At 44.5% G+C, this 27,979-nt stretch overlaps 2 protein-coding genes across 3 annotated transcripts in view; one reads left to right on the forward strand and one right to left on the reverse strand.

The window, feature by feature from the left end:
- Positions 1–1,135: 1,135 nt before the first annotated feature.
- Positions 1,136–13,237, forward strand: LOC123991210 (procollagen C-endopeptidase enhancer 2-like). Its single transcript, XM_046292553.1, has 9 exons — positions 1,136–1,384; positions 1,785–1,893; positions 3,814–4,069; positions 5,591–5,715; positions 5,998–6,134; positions 6,454–6,617; positions 8,414–8,497; positions 9,619–9,786; positions 12,181–13,237. The coding sequence occupies exons 1-9, from the start codon at positions 1,248–1,250 to the stop codon at positions 12,309–12,311; spliced, it is 1,311 nt and encodes a 436-aa protein (XP_046148509.1). The 5' UTR covers positions 1,136–1,247; the 3' UTR covers positions 12,312–13,237.
- Positions 13,238–13,863: 626 nt separating this feature from the next.
- The window catches only part of trpc1 (transient receptor potential cation channel, subfamily C, member 1), a 42,885-nt gene continuing 28,769 nt past the window's right edge, over positions 13,864–27,979 (reverse strand). For both annotated transcript variants that reach the window (XM_046292551.1, XM_046292552.1), the window contains 6 exons: positions 18,903–19,042; positions 18,674–18,823; positions 15,789–15,973; positions 15,305–15,506; positions 14,622–14,816; positions 13,864–14,463 (listed from right to left, as the gene is read on the reverse strand). In XM_046292551.1, the coding sequence (XP_046148507.1) occupies positions 14,236–14,463; positions 14,622–14,816; positions 15,305–15,506; positions 15,789–15,973; positions 18,674–18,823; positions 18,903–19,042 (1,100 nt within the window). In that variant the 3' untranslated portion in view covers positions 13,864–14,235. The remainder of the gene's footprint in view (positions 14,464–14,621; positions 14,817–15,304; positions 15,507–15,788; positions 15,974–18,673; positions 18,824–18,902; positions 19,043–27,979) is intronic.

A 27,979-nucleotide genomic window follows, 5' to 3' on the forward strand; every position in this document is an offset into this window, starting at 1 on the left:
TAAAAAAACTACAACTATTAATCAGCCTAATGCAAATCACATTGGTAATTAATTTTTGTTGTGGGGTTGGGGCTTACCCGATATTTCAATGGCCTTACCCAACTTTATACTATTGATGACCTGTAGATGTATGGCTTTTAATCCGATTTTTCAAGCCAATATTACACATTCAGAATCCGACAACCTGAAAACATTTATTTGAATAGCGATGCTTCATTTGGTCCACTAGATGGTGCCATTTATAGCATACACTCAGTGTGATCTGTCTCAGTACGTGTGCTTCAAGTTTTCTATTAGCCGTATGTAAGGGATACATACGTATGTTATATATGCACGGGATACGTCTGGTATACACCTTGTCCTGCGAAATGCGTACCTGCAGGTTCCTCATCGACAATGCAACACCAATAAGAACTATTAAAGGATAAGAATACGAACATAAAGTAAATGGCTCCATATAATACAATAAACATTTTAGGTGTCTCTCTTGTCGAGATGTGTGTTTTGTCCTATAATTCATGTTTTTTTATATTTAATCCCAGCCCCCGTCCGCGCAGGAGGCCTTTTGTTTTCTGGTAGGCCGTCATTGTAAATAAGAATTATTTTTAACTGATAGTTAAATCAAGGTTAAATAAAAAAGATGAGTGCTCTCCTCAGCGCCGCCATCAGTGTTTATCTGCCTGTCTTTCAGTCTTTCTGTCACTCTGTGTAAGTAGGATAGTAGATAGCACATAGCACACATATTAGTGCATAAGAACACATTCTGGAATCTATACTGTAAATACTGTAATATATGTATGTACTGTAATAGTCTATTTTTGTTGTTTAGACCTATTTTGCATTCATTGATTAATCAGGCTATTCACTTGTTTTTAAATTCTTTATTTTCTGAAGAGCACATATAAACAGCCGATGTGCAAAATACATACAGTTTGTACATATGACCATATATTCATCATGATCACCTGAACTCTGTGCCTTGAATAAATATTTCACTAGGGATATTAACATTATTTTACCCAAGGTAGGTTATGCCAGGTGTGGTACTAAACCAAAGCACCACCACCCCCCTCTTCAATACTTCTAATGCGTCTTTGATCCCAGCTTTTGGAAAAAGGCAGCTGCCTGCCGACTGCTCCCTCCTACCACGCAGAACAAACGCTATATTCATCTCTGTGCTACAGCTTGCGAAACTCCCTCCAGGAACTTCTGGGTACTTTTCCCCACCGCTCAAGCGACTGAATACAATGTCATTCATGCCAGCGGGCGAAAACAGGCGAAGTGGTGCCTGGTCAGTTCACCCGATAATGTTGAGAATATGCAGTGTTTTTTGCGCATGGAGTGTACTGTTTTTGACAGAAGTCTGCGGGCAGTCACAACGGAGGTACCTCTTCACTTTTTAAAATCTTTTTATTTTTTATTTTTACAATTGATTATTTTTGGTTTTGCGTTGGGCTATTTGTTAGAATTAACACGTGTGTACTGTAGCCTACAAAGCCTTATCATGAGGTGCCAATGATCCGTTAGCTTACGGCACAATGAATGAATGAACCGCATCAATGATGTTAAATAGTTCATAACTGAGGAGTTGTTATTTTGGTGGAATCTGCAGTCTGCGCTGTAGGCATGAGGACGCACATTGGCGCATTGCTGAGACAACCCAAGAATGAACACCAACCATTAACGCCTAGGCTTCTGCTCCTTTCCAGATTCCATGATAGCATAGGCTATATATTTGTATTAGAATGAGAATGTGTCTAAAATATTTTGCTCAATGTTTCCAGACCAACGTTTACATGCGGAGGGAATATAACGGGGGGTTCTGGGGTCATTGGGAGCCCGGGGTATCCAGGGGTGTACCCCCCAAATACCAAATGTGTTTGGAGAATCACGGTGAGTCAAACATACTTGTACCCTACTGTAAATACATGATTCATGTCTAACAGTTAACAGCACCCATATCAGAGAACTGAAATGACGCAATGTTTCTGCAATAAAGTACAATGAGATACTAATTCACTAACCCTAACTGTGTAGGTCTAATTCGTAGTCTGATATTTGGCCACTGGCCACACAGCACCCTCAGGCACTTTGAGCTGCCTGCTTGGCATTTGTATTAACATGCAGCATGGTCACATGGCTGCAACGAATGAAATGTAAATCAGAGGAAAATGTGTTTCCTCTTATATGAGTTGTCACATACAGTGCATTTGGAAACTATTCAGACCCATTGAGTTTTTCACATTATGTTACGTTACAGCCTTATTCTAAAATTGATTAACTTGTCCCCCCCCAATCAATCTACACACTATACCCCATAATGACAGAGCAAAAACAGGTTTTTAGAAATGTTTGGAAATGTATTAAAACAAAAAAAAATGATATCTCATTTATATAAGTATTCAGACCCTTTACTCAGTACTTTGTTGAAGCACCTTTGGCATCGATTACAGCCTCAAGTCTTCTTGGGTATGACGCTACAAGCTTGGCACACCTGTATTTAAGGAGTTTCTCCCATTCTTCTCTGCAGATCCTGTCAAGCTCTGTCAGGTTGGATGGGGAGTGTTGCTGCACAGCTATTTTCATGTCTCTCCCGAGATGTTCGATCAGGTTCAAGTACGGGCTCTGGCTGGGCCACTCAAGGACATTCAGAAACTTGTCCCGAGCCACTCCTGCGTGCATTGGCTGTGTGTTTATGGTCATTGTCCTGTTAGAAGGTGAACTGTCACTCCAGTCTGAGGTCTTGAGCTTTCTGGAGCACATTTTCATCAAGGATCTCTCTGTACTTTGTTCCGTTCATCTTTGCCTCAATCTTGACTAATCTGCCACTGAAAAACATCCACACAGCATGATGCTTCCACCACCATGCTTCACCATAGGGATGGTGCCAGGTTTCCTTCAGACGTGACGCTTCGCATTCAGGCCAAAGAGTTCAATCTTGGTTTCATCAGACCAGAGAATCTTTTTTCTCATGGTCTGAAAGACTTTAGGTGCCTTTTGGCAAACTCCAAGTGGGCTGTCATGTGCCTTTTACTGAGGAGTGGCTTCAGTCTGGCCATTCTACCATAAAGGCCTAATTGGTGGAGTGCTGCAGAGATGGTTGTCCTTCTGGAAGTTTCTCCCATATCCATAGAGGAACTCTAGTGCTCTGAGTGACCATTGGGTTCTTGGTCACCTCCCAGACCAAGGCCCTTCTCCCCCAATTGCTCAATTTGGCTGGGCGGCCAGCTCTAGGAAGAGTCTTGGTGATTCCAAACTTCTTCCATTTAAGAATGATGGAGGCCATTGTGTTCTTGGGGGCCTTCAATGCTTCAGAAATGTTTTGGTACCTTTCCCCAGATCTGTGCCTCGACACAAGCCTAGCCTTGGAGCTCTACCGACAATTTCTTTGACCTTAAGGCTTTGTTTTTGCTCTGACAATCACTGTCAACTGTGGGACCTGATTTAGACAGGTGTGTGCCCTTCCAAAACATGTCCAATCAATTGAATTTACCACAGGTGAACTTCTCAAGGATGGTCAATGGAAACAGGATGCAGCTGAGCTCAATTTTGAGTCTCATAGCAGAGTGCCTGAATAGTGTTTATACATTTGCAAAAAAATCTAAAAACCTGTTTTTGCTTTGTCGTTATGGTATATTGTGTTTTTATTGCTGAGTTTTTTTATTTTAATTAATTCATTTTAGAACAAAGCTGTAACGTAACAAAATGTGGAAAAAGTCAAGGGGTATGAATACTTTCTGAAGGCATTGTATGCCCCTTATGTGATTGAATAGATTGTAATGTATATTGTATTGGATTGAATGTTGTTCCCAGGTCCCTGAGGGTAAAGTGGTGGTCCTGTCCTTCCGCTTCATTGACCTGGAGAGTGACAACCTGTGCCGCTATGACTACGTGGATGTTTACAGTGGCCATGTGAGTGGCCAGAGGCTGGGCCGCTTCTGTGGGACTTTCAGGCCAGGCGCCCTGGTCTCCACAGGCAACAAGATGCTCATTCAGATGGTGTCTGATGCCAACACAGCTGGGAGTGGCTTCCTGGCAGTGTACTCTGCTGCCCAGCCACATGAGAGAGGTAAGCAGAACAGAATATAGAAGAGGAATAGAAGAAGAATGTAGTAGTTAAGGGTTACCTTTAACTTGCCTAGTTAAATAAAGGTGAAATAAAATGAAAATAAAATAAACGTGCCTTGCTCAATGGCACAGTGGCAGGAGACGGGATCTAAGATCCTACTAGATTTTTTTCTGTTGGATTAGTTACCTGCCGGTTGCAGGCTTGCCTCTCTAACCTCTAGGCTATGTAGTGTGTAGTGAAAACTGCAGTCATCTGTATCCAGCCTATACCCAAGCATGTTCAACAGAGCATTAGGGACTGAGCCCTAGCCGTGACTCTGCTCGGACTCCACATCGTAAAGACCTCAGATATGTGTGTGCGTGTTGAGTGCTACGGTTCACATTTTAACCAGCTAATTAACTAGCCTCTTAACCGCTAGCTGCCCCAGCAAGGTCGTTGCACCGTGTCACTGTAATAATACTAATACCCAGATGATGAGATCTTAGAGGTCAATTATTTACATCTGAGACTAAATGGCAGTTCTAGCGAAATAAATCACTCCCAACGGATGGATAGCAGGTCAAGGGAAAGTTTGACTTCTGCTTGGTAAGATAAAGTACCAGTGCTCTTTCAGTTTAGACCTCTTGGGCAGTTAAGACAAAACCTGTTGACTTAAAGCTTCCTCGAGGATGAGGTGAATCTCTACACATTTAACAGCATGACAAGGATTTTTTCACGGCTCATTTTCCAGATGGAGAGCTCTAGGGTCAGACGGGTCAGCGCTAAGCCGCCCCTTCCTCTTCTGACCCGGTGACGTTACTTCTCCCCGAATGAGTTTGTGGAATTTTGGGTGGGCTGAGTGCCTCCCTGAATACCTTCTCTCTGTCTCCGTACCTCTACAGTAGCTGACAGCTGGAATCCCTCTTGGTCTGTCAGCTTAGATTGACTGGTGTTTTCCCTGTTCCTGGGTGTGGTTGGTTGAAACTGAAAAGCACCACACAGCACTCCTCCATTTGTTCAGTGTCTATTTTAGTTACAGAGTCCGTCTGCCAGTCATGAGGCTGGGAGCTCAGCTGTAGTGGAACTAACTGCTATAGCGACTAACTACATGTTACAGGAGACCCATCCATGGTTTTTCAAAGATCCACAGATCCCTTGCCAGTCCAAGCAGCTTGTGTGGTTGGCTGATTTGATCTCTCAGATGTGTGATGGTATGCCTGGCATATAGACTCCCTTTTAACTGCACGTTGCAGCATGGGACCAGGGCAGAGGAACAGGCCGATGTCTTCTTAATTTACTCATAACCACAAGGGATGCATAAGACAAGAGCCTAGTTATCCGAAAATGTTTGTTCCATTATGGGATTATGTCATGCGCGTGCACAACGTTCCATCCTTTAACATTCAGAAGGAAGTGATATATCTTGCACATAAACACAGAGTCGCAGGATGATGCCCAGTGGTCCGTCAAATGAATAGCATGTGAAGCAGTACTATCTGGGCAGTATAACTAAACGTTGTAGTTTGACTTTGCACCCACCAGGGGATCAGTACTGTGGCGGTCGTCTGGTTAAACCCTCCGGGTCCTTTAAGACCCCTAACTGGCCTGAGAAAGACTACCCCGCAGGGGTCACCTGCTCATGGCACATAGTGGCTCCTAAGAACCAGGTGAGTGTTCGTCTACAGCCTGAGGGTCTTACTTTACTCACAGTTCAACTTGACACAATTGACAGTGATTGAGATCGCCTAAGATGTCCATTTTCACATAATTGCTTTGTGGTTTGCTCTTGGTTAGTGTTGCACAATGAAATGCAACTTCAGAATGTGGGCTGAAAGTAATTTGTTCTTTGTAACCTGTGTTCTTTGTAACCTGTGTTCTATGTAACCTGTGTTCTATGTAACCTGTGTTCTATGTAACCTGTGTTGTGTGTGACCTGTCCACCAACACAGATTATTGAGGTGAAGTTTGAGAAGTTCGATGTGGAAAGAGACAACTACTGTCGATATGACTATGTGGCCATTTTCAACGGGGCAGAGATCAACGATGCCAAGAGGATCGGGAAGTACTGTGGCGATAGCCCTCCAGAGTACGTCACACACCTGTTTCTACTCTGCATTCATCTAGCTAATGTACCACTTCGCTTATGACCTTGATCATAAACCTACTAATGCAAGATTAACTGTTTACCTAAGCACAAGATATCCATGAGCATATTCAATATATCAACTACTTTCCAGGTAAGCTAACATTCTATCTCTATATATCGATCTCCCTCTTCTCTCTCTCTCTCTCTCTCTCTCTCTCTCTCTCTCTCTCTCTCTCTCTCTCTCTCTCTCTCTCTCTCTCTCTCTCTCTCTCTCTCTCTCTCTCTCTCTCTCTCTCTCTCTCTCTCTCTCTCTCTTCAGTCCAGTATTCTCTGAAGGTAACCAGCTCCTGATCCAGTTCCTCTCAGACCTCAGTTTAACAGCAGACGGGTTCATCGGCCACTACAAGTTTAGACCCAAGAAGTTCCCCACCCCCACGGTGCCAGCGACCACCACCACCCCAGCAGCTACCACCAGACCCATACGTAGGTAGCTCCTTTGTCTATGTTTAATCCAAACAGGACATATGTGTAACTCTTCGCTTGTCTTGACACATCTCTTCAGTCTTGTTGTTACAATGTTAAGTGCTTTTAGCACAATATGAATGCAATTCATCATCTCCAGGCCACATGGGTGTTTGGTCCATTTGATCTGCTACTAGGAGTTGGGGATTTAGAGACAGATTAGATTGCCTGGTCCCAGTGGTCTTTGCTGATGCCAACATGTGGTGTAGCTGCTGTAGCTCCCTCCCTCCCACTAGGAGATTGGCTTACAGGCATTTTCATTAGCCTGGTTCCAGATCAGATCTACCATGGTAGTGGCTGTTGACCCGAAGATGAAAGGCAATGAAGCAGACACCAAGGCTGGATGGCTGTTATCTTGTCCCTAGCCGGCTCTATCTGTAGCAATTGGGGACGAGGTTAGATGCCAGTCAAAACATCAGTCCCCTCTAACTTATCACTTCCATGTATTATTTTCTAGGTTTTTTTTGTCTTTTTAAATCTGTGATTTCTCTACTATGACAGAGTTAAGGGGGAAGGGAAGCAAGTAGTCACTCCAAAGAGACACCTTGTTCCTTCTTACTCAGACAAACTAATGTGCCGAACCTCCTAAAGGACACCAAGGCACACACACAACCCCCCCCCCCCCCGTCATGATGTCATCTGAATGTCATCAGGGTCCTTTGATGACTGCCTCTACTAAGAATAACATTTGGACATTGATTGGACTGTATTTTGTAGTCTCAGCTTTTCCCTATACCACTACCCCAGCAGTCTTTTTTAATAACTTGATGTTCCTAGACAGGCTTCCCACAGTCACTGACACTTAAAGAAAGATACATTAAATGTTTTATTTTACCCTCTTTTTCGACCTTGTCTCATCTGTGCAACTTCCCAACGAGCTCGGGAGGTGAAGGTCGAGTCACGTGTCCTCCGAAACATGAGCCTCCTAACCGCGCTTCTTAACTCCCTCCCGCTTAGCCCGGAAGCCAGCCGCACCAATGTGTCGGAGGAAACACCGTTCAACTGGCGACCGGGGTCAGCCTGCAGGCACCCGGCCCGCCATAAGAAGTCGCTAGAGCGCGATGAGCCCAGTTAAGCCCCCCCGGCCTAACCATTCCCTAACCCGGACGACGCTGGGCCAATTGTGTGCCAGCCGATTGGGACTCCCGATCATGGCTGGTTGTGATACAGTCCGGGATCGAGCCCAGGTCTGTAGGGACACCTAAATACGTTCCAATTTACTAAAAAGGTCTGTAGACTGTTTTGCTGCTCTCAAAGATGATCTTTTAATAAAACATTGATGAAATGCCACTGATTAGGCTACTGTGCACCTCCGCTGGCAAAATTGATGCCATAACCAACATAACCACAAAGATTAGTTTATCTCCAGTTACTCTGACCGAAATTGGCAGTTTGGTGCTCGTTTTTAAGGACACATCTCAAATAGTTTCACCACTCCCATCTCAGCGCAAGCTGATGTTAGACAGGTAAATGACCAACCCCTGCATGCGTTAAACACTCGCTCCTCCTTAACGCCAGACATAAGTAGAACCCTATACCTTAAGCATGATGTGAACTGTAGGATTCTAAGTTGCCCACAGTTTTCAATGGGAAGTGTTCATACTAATTCATTGGCCTACGATTGATTTCAATTCATTCCCTGAATTGACTCAATGTGAAACAAAATCAACCCAAACCCTACTTGCTAGCATCCCTTGAATGTTGAAGAAGAATGTGAACTAAGTAACTATATTTTCCTTTTCTCTGTGTCTCCCCAGCCCTGAAGTACTCTTTAGCTCTGTGCCAGCAGAAATGCAAAAGAAGTGGAACCGTTGAGAGCAACTACTGTACCAGTGACTTTGGTAAGAGAGATACTATTCCCCTACAGCTAATGCTACATATATTACTATGGCTGACCTGCCTAAAGCTGTCACTACTGCCGTCACAGATACTAAGCTACAGCAACAAACAACAACAGGTCAACTGTGTGTGTGTGTGTGTGTGTGTGTGTGTGTGTGTGTGTGTGTGTGTGTGTGTGTGTGTGTGTGTGTGTGTGTGTGTGTGTGTGTGTGTGTGTGTGTGTGTGTGTGTGTGTGTGTGTGTGTGTGTGTGTGTGTGTGTGTCAGTCAGGGAGGTGGGGTGGGAGAAAATTGTCCAACACTTACCCCAGCATCAACCCAGTCCATATGAGCCGTCCCTCTCTCAACAAACCCATGTTGTCGTGATACATTATCTGCGTGGTTTCAGCGCTTCTGAAAAGCGTCCTTGAGGGTTTTCTGACAGGGCAGCCCAGTGAATTTGTGTATGGGACTGACACAGTTCTCTTCGTCTCATAGAGGTAACACACATGCTAGAGAAAAGCCTAACTGTAGGTAAACTGCTGCTAAATGAAGGTGTTGATTCAGCCAACGTACTCCATGGCCTTAGTTTGCCACCACAGTATTTAGACTAGCTCTGTGATGTTTTTCTCCAAGTAGATGTTGATGGAATGAGGCAGGTATTTTAATAATTGCTTTTCCTAAGGGATGTTAGGTCAAATTTGCATGGGAAATGAAGACCAGTCTGTGAAGACCAGTAATTTGGTGTTAGTGTCAAAATGTCTTGTATAATACAGTGGCAGACAGTCTGCAGTCATATCAAGCCAAGGGTGTTGCATCACAAGTTTTAATGACCAGGCCTGACACAAAAGGACCTAACAGAAGACCCGGCCTTTCCTTCCTGTTTACACATTGATCTGATCATCTTATTCAAAGCTATTCAACCAGTACATTTTGCAAGCCGAGCATCAGAGTATTTGTATAGACAGATATCCGATCTCGATCATACAATATTTGGTCAAGGCAATTACAGAGCTTTCAGGCTGTTGAACGTTATACACTACCATTTCATAATGATGACACAGTTGTCAGACTTCCAATCTAAGTAGATGTTGTTGAGTGCTTGTTGTTGAGCCATCTAAACTCCCCCCGTGTTTCTGTGACAGTGATAACAGGAACTGTCATCACGGCGGTGGTGCGAGGAGGCAGCATGTACGCCACCATCTCCATCATCAACGTCTACAAAGAAGGCAACCTGGCCATCCAGCAGGCCGGCAAGACCATGAGCACCAAGATCATCGTGCTCTGCAAGAAGTGTCCATCCATCAGACGAGGTGAGGAGTAGTACGGTGGACCACTGCCAAAGGACTCTGGGGCTCACTCTCCACTAGCCTGGTCCCAGATCTGTTGTCTCCTTCTACAGCCTGGTCCCAGATCTGTTGTCTGTTTCGATGGCCTGGTCCCAGATCCGTTTGTGCTCTTGCCAACTCCAACTCAAGACAATGTGGTTTGGCATGACAATGAGTGACAAGGAGTTGGCATGATAGCAAAAACAGACTGGCACTCAGGCTAACTCTCCCCTGGATATAGTAATCCGTTTCTCTTGCTTAAGTTTCAGACATTCACCGTGACACGATAGCACAGGTTTTAGTCCATGATTGTATTATTGAACCATATGTTTTTTATTTCAGTTCAAATTCTATGATTGAGTAATACTGACACGGTTTCAAGTGTGGCACTGAGTAAGCACTTGTGACAGCGGCATGTTCCAAATGTACAAGATACATAAGAAAGAGGTGGTTCGACATATTACTTGGTTTATGGCTCTGAGTTTGCCTCCATTGCGGTAACCTAACTACAAGCTCACCGGAAGGAGCTTGACCAAGGTCTGAGGTAAGCGGTAAAACTCACTGTGCAATAAGCTCTATACCTTCCTCCTCAGCCGCTGATCCATACTGTGAATATGTACAAACATACTATACAGTACTCTATACGTTTATAGATGTACAGTTGAAGACGAAAATGTACATACACCTTAGCCAAATACATTTAAACTCCATTTTTCACAATTCCTGACATTTAATCCAAGTAAAAATGCCTTGTTTTAGGTCAGTTAGGATCACCACTTTATTTTAAGAATGTGAAATGTCTGAATAATAGTAGAGAGAATGAGTTATTTCAGCTTTTATTTCTTTAATCACATTCCCAGTGGGTCAGAAGTTTACATACACTCAATTAGTATTTAGTAGCATTGCCTTTAAATTGTTTAACTTGGGTCAAACGTTTCGGGTAGCCTTCCAAAAGCTGGGTGAATTTTGGCCCATTCCATTCAGAGCTGGTGTAACTGAGTCAGGTTTGTAGGCCTCCTTGCACGCACATGCTTTTTCAGTTCTGCCCACATATTTTATATAGGTTTGAGGTCAGGGCTTTGTGATGGCCACTCCAATACCTTGGCTTTGTTGTCCTTAAGCCATTTTGCCACAACTTTGGAAGTATGCTTGGGGTCATTGTCCACTTGGAAGACCCATTTGCGACCAAGCTTTAACTTCCTGATTCATGTCTTGAGATGTTGCTTCAATATATCCACATAATTTTCCTGCCTCATGATGCCATCTATTTTGTGAAGTGCACCAGTCCCTCCTGCAGCAAAGCACCCCCACAACATGATGCTGCCACCCCCGTGCTTCACTGTTGGGATGGTGATCTTCGGCTTGCAAGCCTCCCCCTTTTCCTCCAAACATAACGATGGTCATTATGGACGAACAGTTCTATTTTTATTTCATCAGACCAGAGGACATTTCTCCAAAAAGTACGATCTTTGTCCCCATGTGCAGTTGCAAACCGTAGTATGGATTTTTTATGGAGGTTTTGGAGCAGTGGCTTCTTCCTTGCTCAGCAGTCGATATAGGACTCATTTTTACTGTGGATATAGATACTTTTGTACCTGTTTCCTCCAGCATCTTCACAAGGTCCTTTGCTGTTGTTCTGGGATTGATTTTCACCTTTCGCACCAAAGTACGTTCATCTCTAAGAGACAGAACGCATCTCCTTCCTGAGGGTTATGACGGCTGCGTGGTCCCATGGTGTTTATACTTGCGTACTATTGTTTGTACAGATGAACGTGGGGCCTTCAGGCGTTTGGAAATTGCTCCCAAGGATGAGGCAGACTTGTGGACGTCTACAATTTCTTTTCTGAGGTCTTGGTTGATTTCTTTTGATTTTCCCATGATGTGAAGCAAAGAGGCACTGAGTTTGAAGGTAGGCCTTGAAATACATCCACAGGTACACCTCCAATTGACTCAAATGATGTCAATTACCCTATCAGAAGCTTCTAAAGCCATGACACCATTTTCTGGAATTTTCCAAGCTGTTTAAAGGCGCAGTCAACTTAGTGTATGTAAACTTCTGACCCACTGGAATTGTGATACAGTGAATTATAAGTTAAATAATCTTTCTGTAAACAATTGTTGGAAAAATGACTTGTGTCATGCACAAAGTAGATGTCCTAACCGACTTGCCTAAACTATAGTTTGTTTACAAGAAATGTGTGGAGTGGTTGAAAAATGAGTTTTAATGACTCCAACCTAAGTGTATGTAAACTTCCGACTTCAACTGTAGCTATAAACATATATGGAACCCAGAGGAGAGTTGACGCTGATGTGCTACCTTCCTGAATGTCTCTGCCGTTCCGCCACTGCATTCAGGCTCTTTCTGTGTGATCTCACTAGGCCTCAACTACATCTTCATGGGCTCAGCGGACGAGGATGGCAAGGGGAAGATCGCCCCGCATCACTTCGTCATGGCCTTCAAGGCTAAGAACCAGAGGGGACTCAACGTACTGAAGAACAAACGCTGCTGAGATCAGCTACGTGCTGCCTGAGTCTCCACCCAACCACCATGCCCCACCCACAAAAGGGTGTGGCTTTTCTTGTTAGTCTCTGCCCAGCCTTCCCTGGCTCCACCCATCATTATCTATCATTCTTCACCACAGGACTAGTCTACAGAGCTCAGGCTGTTACTGCCTGGAGATGTCTGGCTGTCTCTTTCCTTTGTTTTGTTTTTCTATGCTGTTTTTTCTCTTTCCTCTGAACTGGACCTGTTTTGAGTGCAATGTGAAGAATGAGTGTGATAATTGAAGAGAGGGAGGAGAGGAAGAGAGACCGATAGTAGGGGGGGGGACTCACCTGGGTCACGTTCAGTTAGAACAAAACAGGAGAAAATGTTTTGAAACTAAATACTACCTAAATATGTCCAATGAGAGCGCTCATGTACCTTTTCTGTTTCAAAAACATTTTATCACGTTTCAAGCCCACTGAACACAACCCAGGTGTCATGAGTGTTGGCTTGGATCAAACATCAGACAGGAAGGAGTTTGTTAGAGGAAGTACATTATTGAGGACGGGGTGTTATAGTTTTATGGACAGTGTTTACAAACTGCTCTTTATTTCCTATGTTCACATTGAATGGACAAGATTTGGGAGGTATTTTATGTGGCGTCGATAAGTGCAATAGTTGAATATATAGCATTCCTTTTGAAATGATTTGTTTTCATGCTAGTATTACGTTTAGTACTGTCACTTATTAGCCAAAGCTTTTCACAATGAATGGATTCAACAAAGCACTCCTTATCATTATGTCAGCTTGGTTTGTAATGTATGTAATAAAAAGAGGCATGAAATGAATTACAATATAAAGTATTTTCATATGATTCAATTGGTAAATGTTATTTATATTTTATTGTTTCCATCTGACCAAATAAAAAACAGAAAATGAAGTTTATTTTAACGAGGTGGTTCTTCATATGGAGTGTCATCATTCATGAATTTACAGCCCAGCAGTGCGTTGTAATATGTCACGTTAACAGTGCATATAAGGGCCTCCCGAGTGGTGCAGCGGTCTAAGGCGCTATAGGTGTCGCTACATCCGGGTTCGATCCCGTTTCCTCCGACAAATTGGTGTGGCTGGCTTCCGGGTTAAGCGAGCAGTGTGTCAAGAAAGCAGTGCGGCTTGGCAGGGTCGCATGGCTCTCGACCTTCGCCTCCCCCGAGTCCATACGGGAGTTGCAGTGATGGGAGAAGACTGGAACTACCAATTGGGGAGAAAAGACAAACAACTAAACAGTGCATATAAGAACATACATAACAACATTTATATCTGGCCTACATAGAGTATGTGGTAACTATGGCCAGGTGTGAAGGCAGCTGTTAGTAGGGCAGTCATGAACACTCCACTGAGCACTGGGAATGGTCAGGTGTGTTTTGACCAGGGAAGTGCTGGCTCTGAACAGTGAGTAACATTCACAGATATTCCACAATTAAAACCAACTGTCTCCGTTCTCGTGCCAGCTGAACATGTGATGCAACTCAATATTTATCGTTTCTCACTGCCAAGACAAAAAGTCACAGCCAGTCTGTATTCTCCATTACATTTTATTCAGTCCATTGTTGAAAACAATGACAATTTTAGAAAACAAGTAGGATGACTGAATATTATTACATAAGGGATCTGGGTGAATCTGGAGACTTTGGTGCAGAATATATATATATTTCCAGTGGAGTTCCAGGTTTAAATGTCTCTGTGACTGGACACAAGGTCATTTCTGAGCATGCTAGGGTCAGAGATAGGACCCCCTGGGGGAAGAGGCTAACAGAGGTGGTTGGGGTTGATGTTGGGGTTGAGGCCAGTCTTAGCTGGCCGGTTGAGGTTGGGTGTAGGTTGAGACCAGATCAGTTCTAGCTCCAAGGGTAGAACATGGTTGGGTTGCGGTTCAGATCAGGTCAGTCTTAGCTCCGGGGGTAGAACATGGCGTACTTGGAGGTTCTGAATCCCAGCAGGTCTCTCATCTCGTTGCGGAACTTGGAGAGGTCCTGCCGCAGGTCGTTGAGGTTCTCTACGGTGGCCTGGTCAGTGCTCTGCATCTTCTGCCTGGTGGACGTCAGGTAGCGATGGACAAGACAACACATGATCTTCTGGTAGTTCTCATCACGCTTCCGCTTCAGGTTCCTCCACTCCTGGATGGATGGGACAACAACGACATGGGAGGTTAGGACTGGAGACTGAACCCAGTGTCTACTTATCTGGATATCACGGGAGGATAAGATGAGAAACGGTCATACATTTAAAGTATACAGAGGTATCACTTGATTGGATAGTGTCCCGTCTCTCTTACCTTGAGGCTGTTCTGTCTCTTGACCTTCCCTGTGGAGGTGTGGGAGCAGATCCATTTACTCATACTGGTCAGAAGGTAACACACAGTCTTGGGGGAGGGTAGGATGTTGAAGGGCGGCGGCAGGGTACACTTGTCGTCAAAGTAGCTCAGCCACAGCTTGGCACGTGCAAACTTCCACTCCTTATCCTCGTGGTTCTAGGGGATTCAGGGGGTTTAGAGGGAATGAAATGGGAGATTTAGGAAATCACTGAGAAAATAGGGGAACGTGTTTATCGACAGAGAAATGTTAAGAAATCACTACCATCTGTTAGACTGAAGTGTTCTTGGAGTGGACTTGTGTTTTTCATTCAGAATGATGATTGTTGAGTTGATGATGGGTAAATGTAATTTATGAAGCATTAAAGTTGATTAATTGATGTGAATTATACGGCTGATCTTTGCCTAAACTCCAAACACAGAATTTAAAAAAGTACTCCAAATGAACACTTAGACACAGTGTTATAGATAGACCAATCAAGTCCTATTGTTTTTGTCGTTGTTGTAACTTGATGGACAATGATGGACAATCTGTGACTTGCAGTCACTTCAGGCCGGGTTACTGACAACTGCTGATGCAAATCAGGCTTTATAAATAAATTGGACTGATTTAAATGGTTAATTGATTGATCGCTTGATTGACTTACAGCGATCTGCCTGAAGCTCTTGTGGAGCATGGCGACCAGCAGCTTGGTGAGAACGATAACCACCACGATGTTGTACGTGCCCACGATGAGGGCTCCCACAAATGATCTCAGCTCCTCCGTGTAGTTGATCCGGGTCACGAAGAGAGCCACGTGGGCCAGAGAGAAGATGTACCAGAACAGTGCGTAGCACGTTCCCATGAACCTTTCAACAGGAAAGTCAGAGGTTAAAGGTCAGAACACGAAGTAACAGGTGCAGTACCCATGAATCGGTCAACAGGAAGGTTAAAGGTCAGAACATGGAGTAACAGGTACAGTACCCAAGAATCTGTCAACAGGGAGGTCATGGAAAATATAATGACATATACAGTAGAACATTGAATTATTGGATCTCTATGGGTCAGAGGTTAACAGTCAAAACTGGTACCCATGAACCTGTGAAGCAGGGAAAGGGGAGAGAGAGATAATTTAGGTAGGCTGTACGTACGTGTGGAAGGCGTCGTTGCTCTGCTGCTGACAGAAGATGCCCTCACAGTCTTTGGCGGGACTCTTGGCCGGGTCCTTCTGATCCTTCCCGTAGAGCTGCGTCAGGCCGATGGTGAAAGAGATGAGCACCAGCAGAAACAGACCCAGGAACTTACCAAACTCCTGCAGCATCTGGCCAACGGAGATCTGGGAACACAAGAGCACTCTGGCATGAGCTAAATTACCATCTTCTGACCGAGAGGTAACTACTACCTGAGCTTTTCCAATAATAAAACAAAATAGTTCATTTTCCATTGCAAAATATTTTTGTTACAGTGTGCGACCTCCTGATGAACACAACCCTGGACCAAAACAGACTAGCTAAGATCAAAACCAACCACCCAGGTCAAACAAGTCCAGGGATAGTAGTGTGTACTTATGCCTAGTTTAAAAAAACGTCCAAAAGAGCTACATTGGAAAGCAAACCCCTTTCATTAGGATGTCTATCTTTAGAGTGAGCAAATAAACATGGTCAAATAGTTATTCTCTGTACCACCTACTGAAGAGAACTGTTCTGTTACAAACAACCTTGACAAGCAGATACCCTAGCGAGTTGAGGTAGCACACAGATAAACATTGACCAAGCTGAAGGACATTGAAACTGTTCTGAGAGCAGGGTTTAAGTCTCTATATATAGCCCTGAGAGCATGGCTGGTGGTTTTTATTTATCCAGACCTGTAGCTCCCTGGCCCAGGTCTAACCATCCCAAACACCCCTGTCCCACATACACACAGATGGTCCAGTGTGAGAGAGACCTCAGTCAGAAGACTCACTCCCTAACCAAGAGCCAACAGGAGTCGAGAGGGACGACCACAAGGTGCAATTCTCCAGGTTGTTTCGGGACAGAGAGAGAAAGAGAGAGAGCAGCTCCTCCATTTGTCATGTTTTGTCATATATTGTCTTGTCCTTGTGCTTTCCCTTCTGTTCGTTTCCCCCTGCTGGTCTTATTAGGTTCGTTCCCTTTTTCTATCCCTCTCTCTCCCCCTCCCTCTCTCTCTTCTCTCTATCGTTCCGTTCCTGCTCCCAGCTGTTCCTCATTCTCCTAACTCACTCATTTACTCTTTTCACACCTGTCCCCTATTTTGCCCTCTGATTAGAGTCCCTATTTCTCCCCTTGTTTTCCGCTTCTGTCCTTGTCGGATCCTTGTATGATGTTTCGCTGTTCTGTGTCCTTGTCTTGCCCTGTCGTGTTTTGTCTCCTTCAGATGCTGCGTGTGAGCAGGTGTCTTAGTCTGCTACGGTCGGTGCCTTCCCGAAGCAACCTGCAGTCAATGGTCGAGTCTCCAGTCTGTCCTCGTTACTACGAGTGGATTTAAGTTTTTTCCTGTTTTGTTTTCTTCTTGATTTTTCCAGGATTATTACTTTTGTCATATACTGGAATAAAGACTCTGTTTTCGTTAAGTCGCTTTTGGGTCCTCATTCACCAGCATAACACCATTAGTATGATTCATTATCTTGTCACATGTGAATCTCCCCAGTGGTTCCTCTATCATCTGGTGTGGCGGGTCCCTCTACTCCCTCCGTCCCTCTTAGAAGATGGCTGATTTAGTTGCTGTGGAAGTTCCCTGGTCTCAGCATGATCTGCCTGGCTGTCAGCTGGCCTCTAACCTACTGTGCAAACAGAGCAGGAATGTAGGGGGTCAGGAGCTCTTAACGCAGACTAGGGGGTACTGACGCAGGAGGGGAGGGGTGGATACACACACCTTTAAAACACACCTACACACACACACCGACCCTGAAATGTCATCAGAGTTAGACACCTACACACACAACCCAGTGAGACTTTGGCCCTGAGGGACCTCACTCTGACAAAGGGATGATTCATCTGTACCGTTCCAACTAGCTTTCTCTCTCACACCCACCCACCCACCCACCCACCCACACACACACACACACACACACACACACACACACACACACACACACACACACACACACACACACACACACACACACACACACACACACACACACACACACACACACACACACACACACACCACCCACCCACCCACCCACCCACCCACCCACCCACACAGCCATGTGAGCATGTGTGTGGAGGTACACACAGCCAGATAATAACTTTTCCATTCGCCCATGCCAGACAGTGATGTCACAGTTCCAGCTTGAGTGCATGTAGATAGATAGATAGATAGATAGATAGATAGATAGATAGATAGATAGATAGATAAAAAGAAAAAAGGTTCCAAAAGGGACAGCCAAAGAACCCTTTTTGGTTCTAGATAGCACCTTTTGGTATTAAGAATATTACTCCAATCCACAGGAGAGTCCTGCTGTTTGATAGAAAACCCACCACAACCCCTTCACATAATAACAGGACATAGGAAATAGTCATAGGAGCAGAATTACCTCATCAATCATTCATAACTGCTCGTATTATAATTAATTGCCATATTACCTTATGTCCATAAATCTAGCCAAATTGAATAGAGAAAAAGAGATTCCTGGCCATAGGAAATTAGGAAATACACACACAATGGAGAGAGCTGGGACTTTGATCCTAGCTGGCAGGCTGAGACAGCAAGGGAGAGGTTGAAGGTTTCTCTAATTAAATAAAGAGAGACACCTACTCTATGGCACTACACGAACTCCAGCCGAATATCCAGAACAGACTTTGGGCCCAGTGTTGAGGACGGAGGACAGAGTTGGGAGGAGAAACAATGGCAGAATGAATCTGTATTCATTGGGATGTTCACCAGGGAAATAGTTCCCATGTGAGGTGATGATAGAAGGATGATGTTGGTGCTTGTGCTCCTTCTGCTGCTCGTGGCAGAAGTGATAGCTAATGTACTGTGAGTGTGTGCGTCTGTTAGTTGGTGCGTGTACCTGTAGTGGGCCCAGTATTGAGCTGGTGGTGTACATGAAGAACAGTCGTAGGTAGCTCAGGACGTTAGCGAAGGCAAACAGCCCCTCAGCCACAAGGATGGGGTGGAAGGCATCCCAATTTTTCCTCTCTGTGTCCTCCACGTTCTTAAACTGGCACATAGGAGATCACATTAGTACACAAACACACACACACAGACGCACACACACACACAGACACACACAGACACACCTTGCTGTGAGCCACTATCTTGAGGGCGAAGGTGGACAGGTAGAGAGAGTTCATGACGAAGCTCAGCTGATTCCTCGACTCATCCAGGAAGTCCTCCAAGCCCTCGTACCATAGACGCTTCACGTCCGACCACACCATCCCTAGAGGGAAGGAAAGAATGTACCATCACCAAACAGAGTGAAAGGAAAGTGCCATAGACCAGGGGTTTTCAAACTGGGGTACGGGACGCTCCCACAGCCTCCACAAGGCAGGGGGGGGGGGCTTCAGGAATGTGACTGAATAATGTCTTGAAAAAGGAAAAAATGTAACTGAGAAAAAAGTATGCGGATACTGGTGAAGAAATGGCTTGTCAAGGCTATGACTGAGCCAGTGTAATGAGTGGAGCTTACTCAGGTGTTCAAACGCTCATATCAAACCGAGAACCTAATGCTTCTGTAGTTCTTTATGAGTTTTAGTTTAGAAAACTATCTCTCCGCAGAAGTGACAGTTACAGGGATGGTAAAAACAGCTTGGTTGCTGGGCAGAAGGGACTGGTGCTTCAAATACAGCAGATCTGTAACATCTCAGGTGCATGTGACAATAAAACATACACACTGAGTGTACAAAACATTAATGACACCCCCCCCCCCCTTATACCCCCAGAACAGCCTCAATTCATCGGGACATGGACTCTACAAGGTGTCAAAAGCAATCCACTGGGATGCTGGCCCATGTTGACTCCAATGCTTTAAGTTGTTTTAAGTTGACTGGATGTCCTTTGGGTGGTGGACCATTCTTGATACACACAGGAAACTGTTGAGCGTGAAAAACCCAGCAGCATTGCGGTTCTTGACACAAACTGTTGCGCTTGGCACCTACTACCATACCTACCCAGGTCAAAGGTCATGCCAATTCACCTTCTAAATGGCACACACACAGGGCACACTCCATGTCTCAGTTGAGCGAATGTCTTCACACTTTTACCGTGTTAGTTTTTTGTACAATATGATATAAAACACAAGAAAAACAGAATTTTGACTGCACTGGGCCTTTAAAACTGCAACATTTTCTCTCAGCTCCACGCTAAACTGTGTAGAATTGACCGTATTCAATCCACCAAATAGAAAAATGAACAGAGTAATGGGAAAGGCATTTTGTGTTCATCCAAGGTTCCAAGGTTCTCATTCTTGACATTTTACAATGACTTCCAGATTCAACAGGGAATGCCGTAAGTTATCCCACAGAGAGGCTCCTGGGATTGGTCAGTCTGAGAAATAGAAACCACAGGATTTATGTGTGGAATCTCTACGATCCAGTGAGGTGGGGTTTAGAAGTATTATCCTCCTGCGTGTGGTGTGTGTGGGGGAGGGGGGGGGGATTCATGAAATCATTTGTATTACAAAACCATTTCTGGGTCCTAATGGTACCCACTGTCTGAAACATGAATAGGGGGAATGCAGGTTTCTAGTGTATCAGGATTTTTCACACCAAATTTACACATCCGTGGTTTTGGTCAGGGAATCATTGCAGCTTATTAGAATTTGTTTGGTTGATTTATTTTTTGGTTAGTGTTGTATCTGACCACACACATACAAAGACACAGCTGTTTGTTCACCCAAACCTGTCCACAATTGCTAATAACCAGTGGTGGAAAAAGTCATCAAAAGTCATACTGTAGTAAAAGTAAAGATACCTTCATAGAAAATGACTCAAGTAAAAGTGAGTTTAGTGACTCTGCCAGATCAGAGGCAGTAGGGATGATCAAGGATGTTCTCTTGATAAGTGCGTGAACTGGACCATTTTCCTGTCAAAATGTAACAAGTACTTTTGGGTGTCAGAGAAATGTATGGAATAAAAAGTACATTATCTTCTTTAGTAAAAGTAAAAGTGGTACAGATACCCCCAAAAATTATTTAAGTAGTACTTTAAAGTTTTTTTACTTAAGTACTTTACACCACTGCTAATAACCCATCTGCAACCTCCCGACTATATGTGATAAAGTGAAAATCTGGGGGACGCACCCAACCCTAACCAGGTAATAATAGAAAATGTGCAGTACTGTCAAATATGGGATAATTCATTTTTGACAGGTCTTGAAGATAAATCTATGTTTCTGATCTTTCTTTTTCTCACGCAGAAAATACATGTAGGGAGAAAATGTAATAACAAAAGAAAACTGGAAAGATTTTCCATACAAAATTTCCAAATGACATCAGTTTGACTGGTTTTAAATACGTTAAATACGGGAAGCCTCAGATAATAACATTGATTTTTACGCTGCCTCGGTGAGTGAGTTTATAAGGAAGTGTATTGGAGATGTTGTACCCGCTGCGACTATTAAAACCTTCCCCAACCAGAAACCGTTGATAGACGGCGGCATTCGTGCAAAACTGAAAGCGCGAACCACCGCATTCAACTATGGAACGAGGTCGGGGAATACGGCCGAATATAAACAGTGTTGTTATTCCTGTTTGGCCCTGTCCGGGGGTGTCCTCGGATGGGGCCACAGTGTCTCCTGACCCCTCCTGTCTCAGCCTGCAGTATTTATGCTGCAGTAGTTTATGTGTCGGGGGGCTAGGGTCAGTTTGTTATATCTGGAGTACTTCTCCTGTCCTATTCGGTGTCCTGTGTGAATTTAAGTGTGCTCTCTCTAATTCTCTCTTTCTCTCTTTCTTTCTCTCTCTCGGAGGACCTGAGCCCTAGGACCATGCCTCAGGACTACCTGACATGATGACTCCTTGCTGTCCCCAGTCCACCTGGCCGTGCTGCTGCTCCAGTTTCAACTGTTCTGCCTTATTATTATTTGACCATGCTGGTCATTTATGAACATTTGAACATCTTGGCCATGTTCTGTTATAATCTCCACCCGGCACAGCCAGAAGAGGACTGGCCACCCCACATAGCCTGGCTCCTCTCTAGGTTTCTTCCTAGGTTTTGGCCTTTCTAGGGAGTTTTTCCTAGCCATCGTGCTTCTACACCTGCATTGCTTGCTGTTTGGGGTTTTAGGCTGGGTTTCTGTACAGCACTTTGAGATATCAGCTGATGTACGAAGGGCTATATAAATACATTTGATTTGATTTGATATTCCCTCCGCAAGGCAATCAAACAAGCAAAATGTCGGTATAGGGACAAAATGGAGTCTCAATTCAGCAGCCCAGACACAAGACGTCTGTGGCAGAGTCACCAGCCATGTCACGGACACCGATGTCTTGCTTCCAAACAAGCTAAACACCTTCTTTGCCCGCTTTGAGGATAATACAGTGCCACTGACGTGGCCCGCTATCAAGGACTGCACCACCCCCCCTCTCCTTCTCCGTGGCCAATGTGAGCAGCATCCCTAGCCGCATCCTCAGAGCCTGCGCAGACTAGCTGACTGGTGTGTTTACGGACATATTCAATCGCTCCCTATCCCAGTCTGCTGTCCCCACATGCTTCAAGATGGCTACCATTGTTCCTGTACCAAAGAAGACAAAGATAACTGAACTAAATGACTATCGCCCCGTAGCACTCACTTCTGTCATCATGAAGTGCTTTGAGAGACTAGTCAAGGATCATATCACCTCCACCTTACCTACCAAACTTGAGTTTACATACCGCCCCAACAGGTCCACAGACCTATCCCATCTGGACAAGAGGAATACCTATGTAGGAATGCTGTTCATTGACTACAGCTCAGCATTCAACACCATAGTACCCTCCAAGCTCATCATTAGGCTTAAGGCACTGGGTCTCAACCTGCCCTGCGCAATTGGGACCTGGACTTTCTGACGGGATGCCCCCAGATGGTGAAGGTAGGAAATCTCCACTTCGCTGTTCCTCAACACTTGGGGCCCACAAGGGTGTGTGCTCAGCCCCCTCCTATACTCCCTGTTCACTCATGACTGTGTGGCCATGCACGCCTCCAATTCAATCATCAAGTTTGCAGACGACACAACAGTAGTGGGCTTGATTACCAACAATGACGAGACAGCCTACAGGGAGGAGGTGAGGGCACTCGGAGTGTGGTGTCAGGAAAACAACCTCTCACTCAACGTCACTAAACAAAGGAGATGATTGTGGACTTCAGGAAACAGCAGAGGGAGCACCCCCCTATCCACATCGACGGGACAGTAGTGGTGAAGGTGGAAAGTTTTAAGTTCCTTGGTGTACATATCACGGACAACTGAAATGGTCCACCAACACAGACACCGTGGTGAAGAAGGTGAAACAGCGCCGCTTCAAACTCAGAAGGCTGAAGAAATTCGCCTTGTCACCTAAAACCCTCACAAACTTTTACAGATTCACAATCGAGAGCATCCTGTTGGGCTGTATCATTGCCTGGTATGGCAACTGCACCGCCCTCAATCACAAGGCTGTCCAGAGGGAAGTGCGGCCTGCCCAACACATCACCAAGTGCAAACTACCTGCCCTCCAGGACACCTTCAGCACCTGATGTCACAGGAAGGCCAAAAGGATCATCAAGGACAATAACCACCTGAGCCACAGCCTATTCACCCCACTATCATCCAGAACGCGAGGTCAGTACAGATGCATCAAAGCTGGGACCAAGAGACTGAAAAACAGCTTCTATCTCAAGGCCATCAGACTGTTAAACAGCCAACACTAACATAAAGAGGCTGCTGCCAACATACAGACCCAAATCACCGGTCACTTGCCTATGTCACACGGCCATCGCTCATCCATATATTTTATGTACATATTCTTATTCCATCCCTTCACATTTGTGTGTATTAGATAGTTGTTGTGAATTTGTTAGATTACTTGTTAGATATTACTGCATTGTCGGAAGTAGAAACACAAGCATTTCGCTACACTCGCAAAAACATCTGCTAACCATGCGTATGTGATAAATCAAATTTGATTTGACTTGAGGTAGACTACTATTCCATTTAACTCATCTAAACAGTACAGTTCCCTTGACGTGCTAGTTGAAGTCCCCGCCTTGTGACTATATCACATATACTGTAATATAGCCAGCACTGCTATCATCCACATTTACCACTTCACCAAATCTTTCCCAAACATTGGCTACTTTTCTGGCCCTCCCTCGCAGCTTTTCTCTTATTGAATTCAACTCTGACAGTGCTCTTTTTGCCTCAGTAGATCAACGTGAACTTTTTTCTGCCCAAGTTCACAAAATCATTTGGCAATTGGCACATTTGGCAGTTGACATATCTCATTTTGGCATTAACGTGAGGCATCTGGCTCCTGGGATTAACAGAATGTGGGAAAGAGAAAGAGGGATGGAGAGAGGGAGGGATGGAGAGACAGAACAATGGAAATGAAGGGAGGCCATATACTAAAACTGCTCCCTAGACACTGGAAGGAGACACACATCTGGAACTAAAAGGGCCAATAAGAATTCTACAAACCCAGTATTCGCCTTAGAATTTCAGCAATAAGAAACAACAGTAGTAAGAGTCTTCAGAAACCATACAGAATAGCAGAAAAACATAAGTAATGGGAAACAAGTATCTGTTATTGAACTGCAATCCAATACTTTATTTACATATTCCTACACCATGGCCATTTTAATAGTCAAAACTGTTGATGATTTTCATTAGGTTGATCTCGATCTTAATAATGATTTTGATCAATAACTGATTTGATTACATGGAAAAAGGTATCAGCAAACTGTACATGGATGGATGTGTTGGTCTTGTTGTATTAGTTAAGGAGTATTCCTCCCTCTAGTGGGCTATTTCTGTCTCCTCAAACCACTAAAACCTGTATCCAAACTCCTCTATCCTATAGCCTCTAACAAGCTTCCTCTCCAGACAGAAAGGCATGTAGAGTAGTGTTCGCTCACTGCCAAGCTACAGAATTAACTAGATAATAGACAAGACACTGTTTATTGACATGATCTGTGAGCCAATAGGATCTGTGCTGTACTTTATATATTTAATTTCCTGTCTAGAAAAGTAATTTGAGCAATGAAACAAAAGAAACAAGCACGTAGCAACTACAGAACATACTAGAACAACTATATCCCTCTCTACCTCTCACTCTCTTTCTTCTTCTGTCTATCTCTTTACCCTCTCCCTCTCTCTTTCTTTCGCTCTCTCCTTTCCTCTCCTCTTTCTCTCTCTCTTCTCCTCTACCTCGCTCTCTCTCTCTTTCTTTCTACTGTGTCTGGTATTGAAACAGACTGATTCTCCAGAGAGCAGAGGGATGCTAGAGAGATGAGACTAATGTGGGAACACAGGCCATTACACTGATTGGAGGATCATGTTAATGTTTTTTTGGGCAGCGGAGAAAGGAGAGAGAGAAAAAAAGAGGAGATTAGATGAGAGGAGCAGAGCAGAGAGGAGAGGAGTGGAGGGAAAAGGAGGGGAGGGGAGAGAGTGAAGATGAGAGGAGAGGGCAAGGAATGGGGAGGAGCAGAGAGGGCAGGAAAGGTGGCTGTCCTGAGAAACCAATAAGTAATTCCAGTGTCATTGATCTGTGTGTGTGTGTGTGTGTGTGTGTGTGTGTGTGTGTGTGTGTGTGTGTGTGTGTGTGTGTGTGTGTGTGTGTGTGTGTGTGTGTGTGTGTGTGTGTGTGTGTGTGTGTGTGTGTGTGTGCGTGTGTGCGTGTGTGTGTGTGTGTGAGACCAAAGAGCCATCATTCAGCGTGGTCTGAATATCAAATCAAATCCAATTTTATTTGTCACATTCGCCGAATACAATAGGGGTAGACCTTAACGTGAAATGCTTATTTACAAGCACTAAACCAACAACAAAGTCCAAGAAATAGGGTTAAGAAAAAGTAATAAATAAACAAAAGTAAAAAATGTAATTAAAAGTAACACAATAAAGTAAAAATAACGAGGCTAAATACAGGAGTTACCAGTACTGAGTCAATGTTCAGGGGTACAGGTTAGACAAGGTCATTTGTACATGAAGGTAGGGGCAAAGTGACTATGCATAGATAATGAACAGCGAGTAGCAGCAGTGTAAAAACAATGTAAATAGTCCGGGTGGCCATATTATTTGATTAATTGTTCAGCAGTCATGGATAGAAGCTGTTAAGGAGCCTTTTGGACCTAGAGGTGGCGCTCCGGTAGCGCTTGCCATGCGATAGCAGAGAGAACAGTCTATGACTTGCGTGACTGGAGTCTTCGACAATGTGTTTGGCCTTCCTCTGACACCGCTCGGATACCGAGCAGTTGCCATACCAGGCGGTGATGGATGCTCTCGATGACGCAGCTGTAAAACTTTGAGAGGATCTGGCGACCCATGCCAAATCTTTTCAGTCTCCTGAGGGAGAAGAGGTTTTGTCATGCCCTCTTCACTGCTGACTTGGTTTGGACCATGATCGTTTGTTGGTGATGTGGACACCAAGGAGCTTGAAACTCTCGACCCGCTCCACCACAGACCCGAATGGGTGCGTGTTCGGCCCTCCTTTTCCTATAGTCCACGATCAGCTCCTTTGTCTTGCTCACGTTGAGGGAGAGGTTGTTGTCCTGGCACCACACTGCCAGGTCTCTGACCTCCTTCCTATAGGATGTCTCATCGTTGTCACTGTTGTGTCTTCAGAAAACTTAATGATGGTGTTGGAGTCGTGCTTGGCCACGCAGTCGTGGGTGAACAGGTAGTACAGGAGGGGACTAAGCACACACCTCGTGTTGAGGATCAGCGTTGCAGATGTGTTGTTGCCTACCCTTACCACCTGGATGAATATGTCAGTGAAGACACTTGCTAGTTGGTCCGCGCATGCTCTGAGTACACGTCCTGGTAATCCGTCTGGCCCTGCGGCCTTGTGAATGTTGACCTGTTTAAAGGTATTGCTCACATCGGCTACGGAGATCGTGATCACACAGTCGTCAGGAACAGTTGGTGCTCTCATGCATGCTTGAGTGTTGATTGCCTCATAGCAAGCATAAAAGGTGTTTAGCCCGTCTGCTAGGCTCGCGCCACTGGGAGGCTCCCAGCTGGGTTTCCCTTTGTAGTATGTAATAGTTTGCACGCCCTGCCACACCCGATGAGCGTCAGAGCCTGTGTAGTAGGATTCAATCTTAGTCCTGAATTAACGCTTTACCTCTTTGATGGTTCGTCTGAGGGAATAATGGGATTTCTTATAAGATCCAGCCTTTAGATCGTTGAGGGAGTTGCATGTGGATTTTTGTTGGGATATGTACGTACGGTCACTGTGGGGACGACGTTGTTGATGCACTTATTGATGAAGCCGGTGACTAGGTGGTATACTCTTCAATGCCATTGGATGAATCCTGGAACATATTTCAGTCTGTGCTAGCAAAACATTCCTGTAGCGTAGCATCCGCGTCATCTGATTAGCATAGACTTCTGTATTGAGCAAGTCACTGGTACTTCCTGCTTTATTTTTTCTTGTAAGCTAGGAGCGCCGTTTCTGGATGAGCATTTTCTTGTTTGTTTATGGCCTTTTACAGCTCGTTGAGTGTGTTCTTAGTGCCAGCATCTATTTGTGGTGTAAGTAGACAGCAATGAAAAAATATAGATGAAAACTCTTCTTAGATAATGTGGTCTACAGCTTATCATGAGGTATTCTACCTCAGGTGAGCAATACCTCAAGACTTTCTTAATATTAGACATCGCACCCCAGCTGTTATTGACAAATAGACACACACCACCATCCCTCATCTTACCAGACGTAGCTGCTCTGTCCTGCCGATGCACGGAGAAGCCAGCCTACTGTATATTATCTGTGTTGTTATTATCTGTGTCGTCAAAAGATATTACAGTTTTTAATGTCCCGTTGGTATGATAGTCTCGAACGGGGATCATCAAGTTAATTCTCCAGTGATTTCACGTTGGCCAATAGAACAGATGGTAGAGGTGGGTTGCCCACTCACCAACAAATTCTCACAAAGGACCCTGATCTCTGCCCCCTGTATTTCCGTCTTTTCTTCACACGAATGACGAGGATTTGGACCTGGTCTTGGAGAAGCAGTACATCCTTTGCATCGCTCATTAACTTCTTCGAGATAGGGGGCGCTTTTAATTTTTGGATAAAAAATGTTCCCGTTTTAAACAAGATATTTTGTCACGAAAAGATGCTCGACTATGCATGTAATTGACAGCTTTGGAAAGACAAAACTCTGACGTTTCCAAAACTGCAAAGATATTATCTGTGAGTGC

This window comes from Oncorhynchus gorbuscha, linkage group LG12, assembly GCF_021184085.1.
Source record: "Oncorhynchus gorbuscha isolate QuinsamMale2020 ecotype Even-year linkage group LG12, OgorEven_v1.0, whole genome shotgun sequence".
NCBI classification, from domain to species: Eukaryota; Metazoa; Chordata; class Actinopteri; order Salmoniformes; family Salmonidae; genus Oncorhynchus; species Oncorhynchus gorbuscha.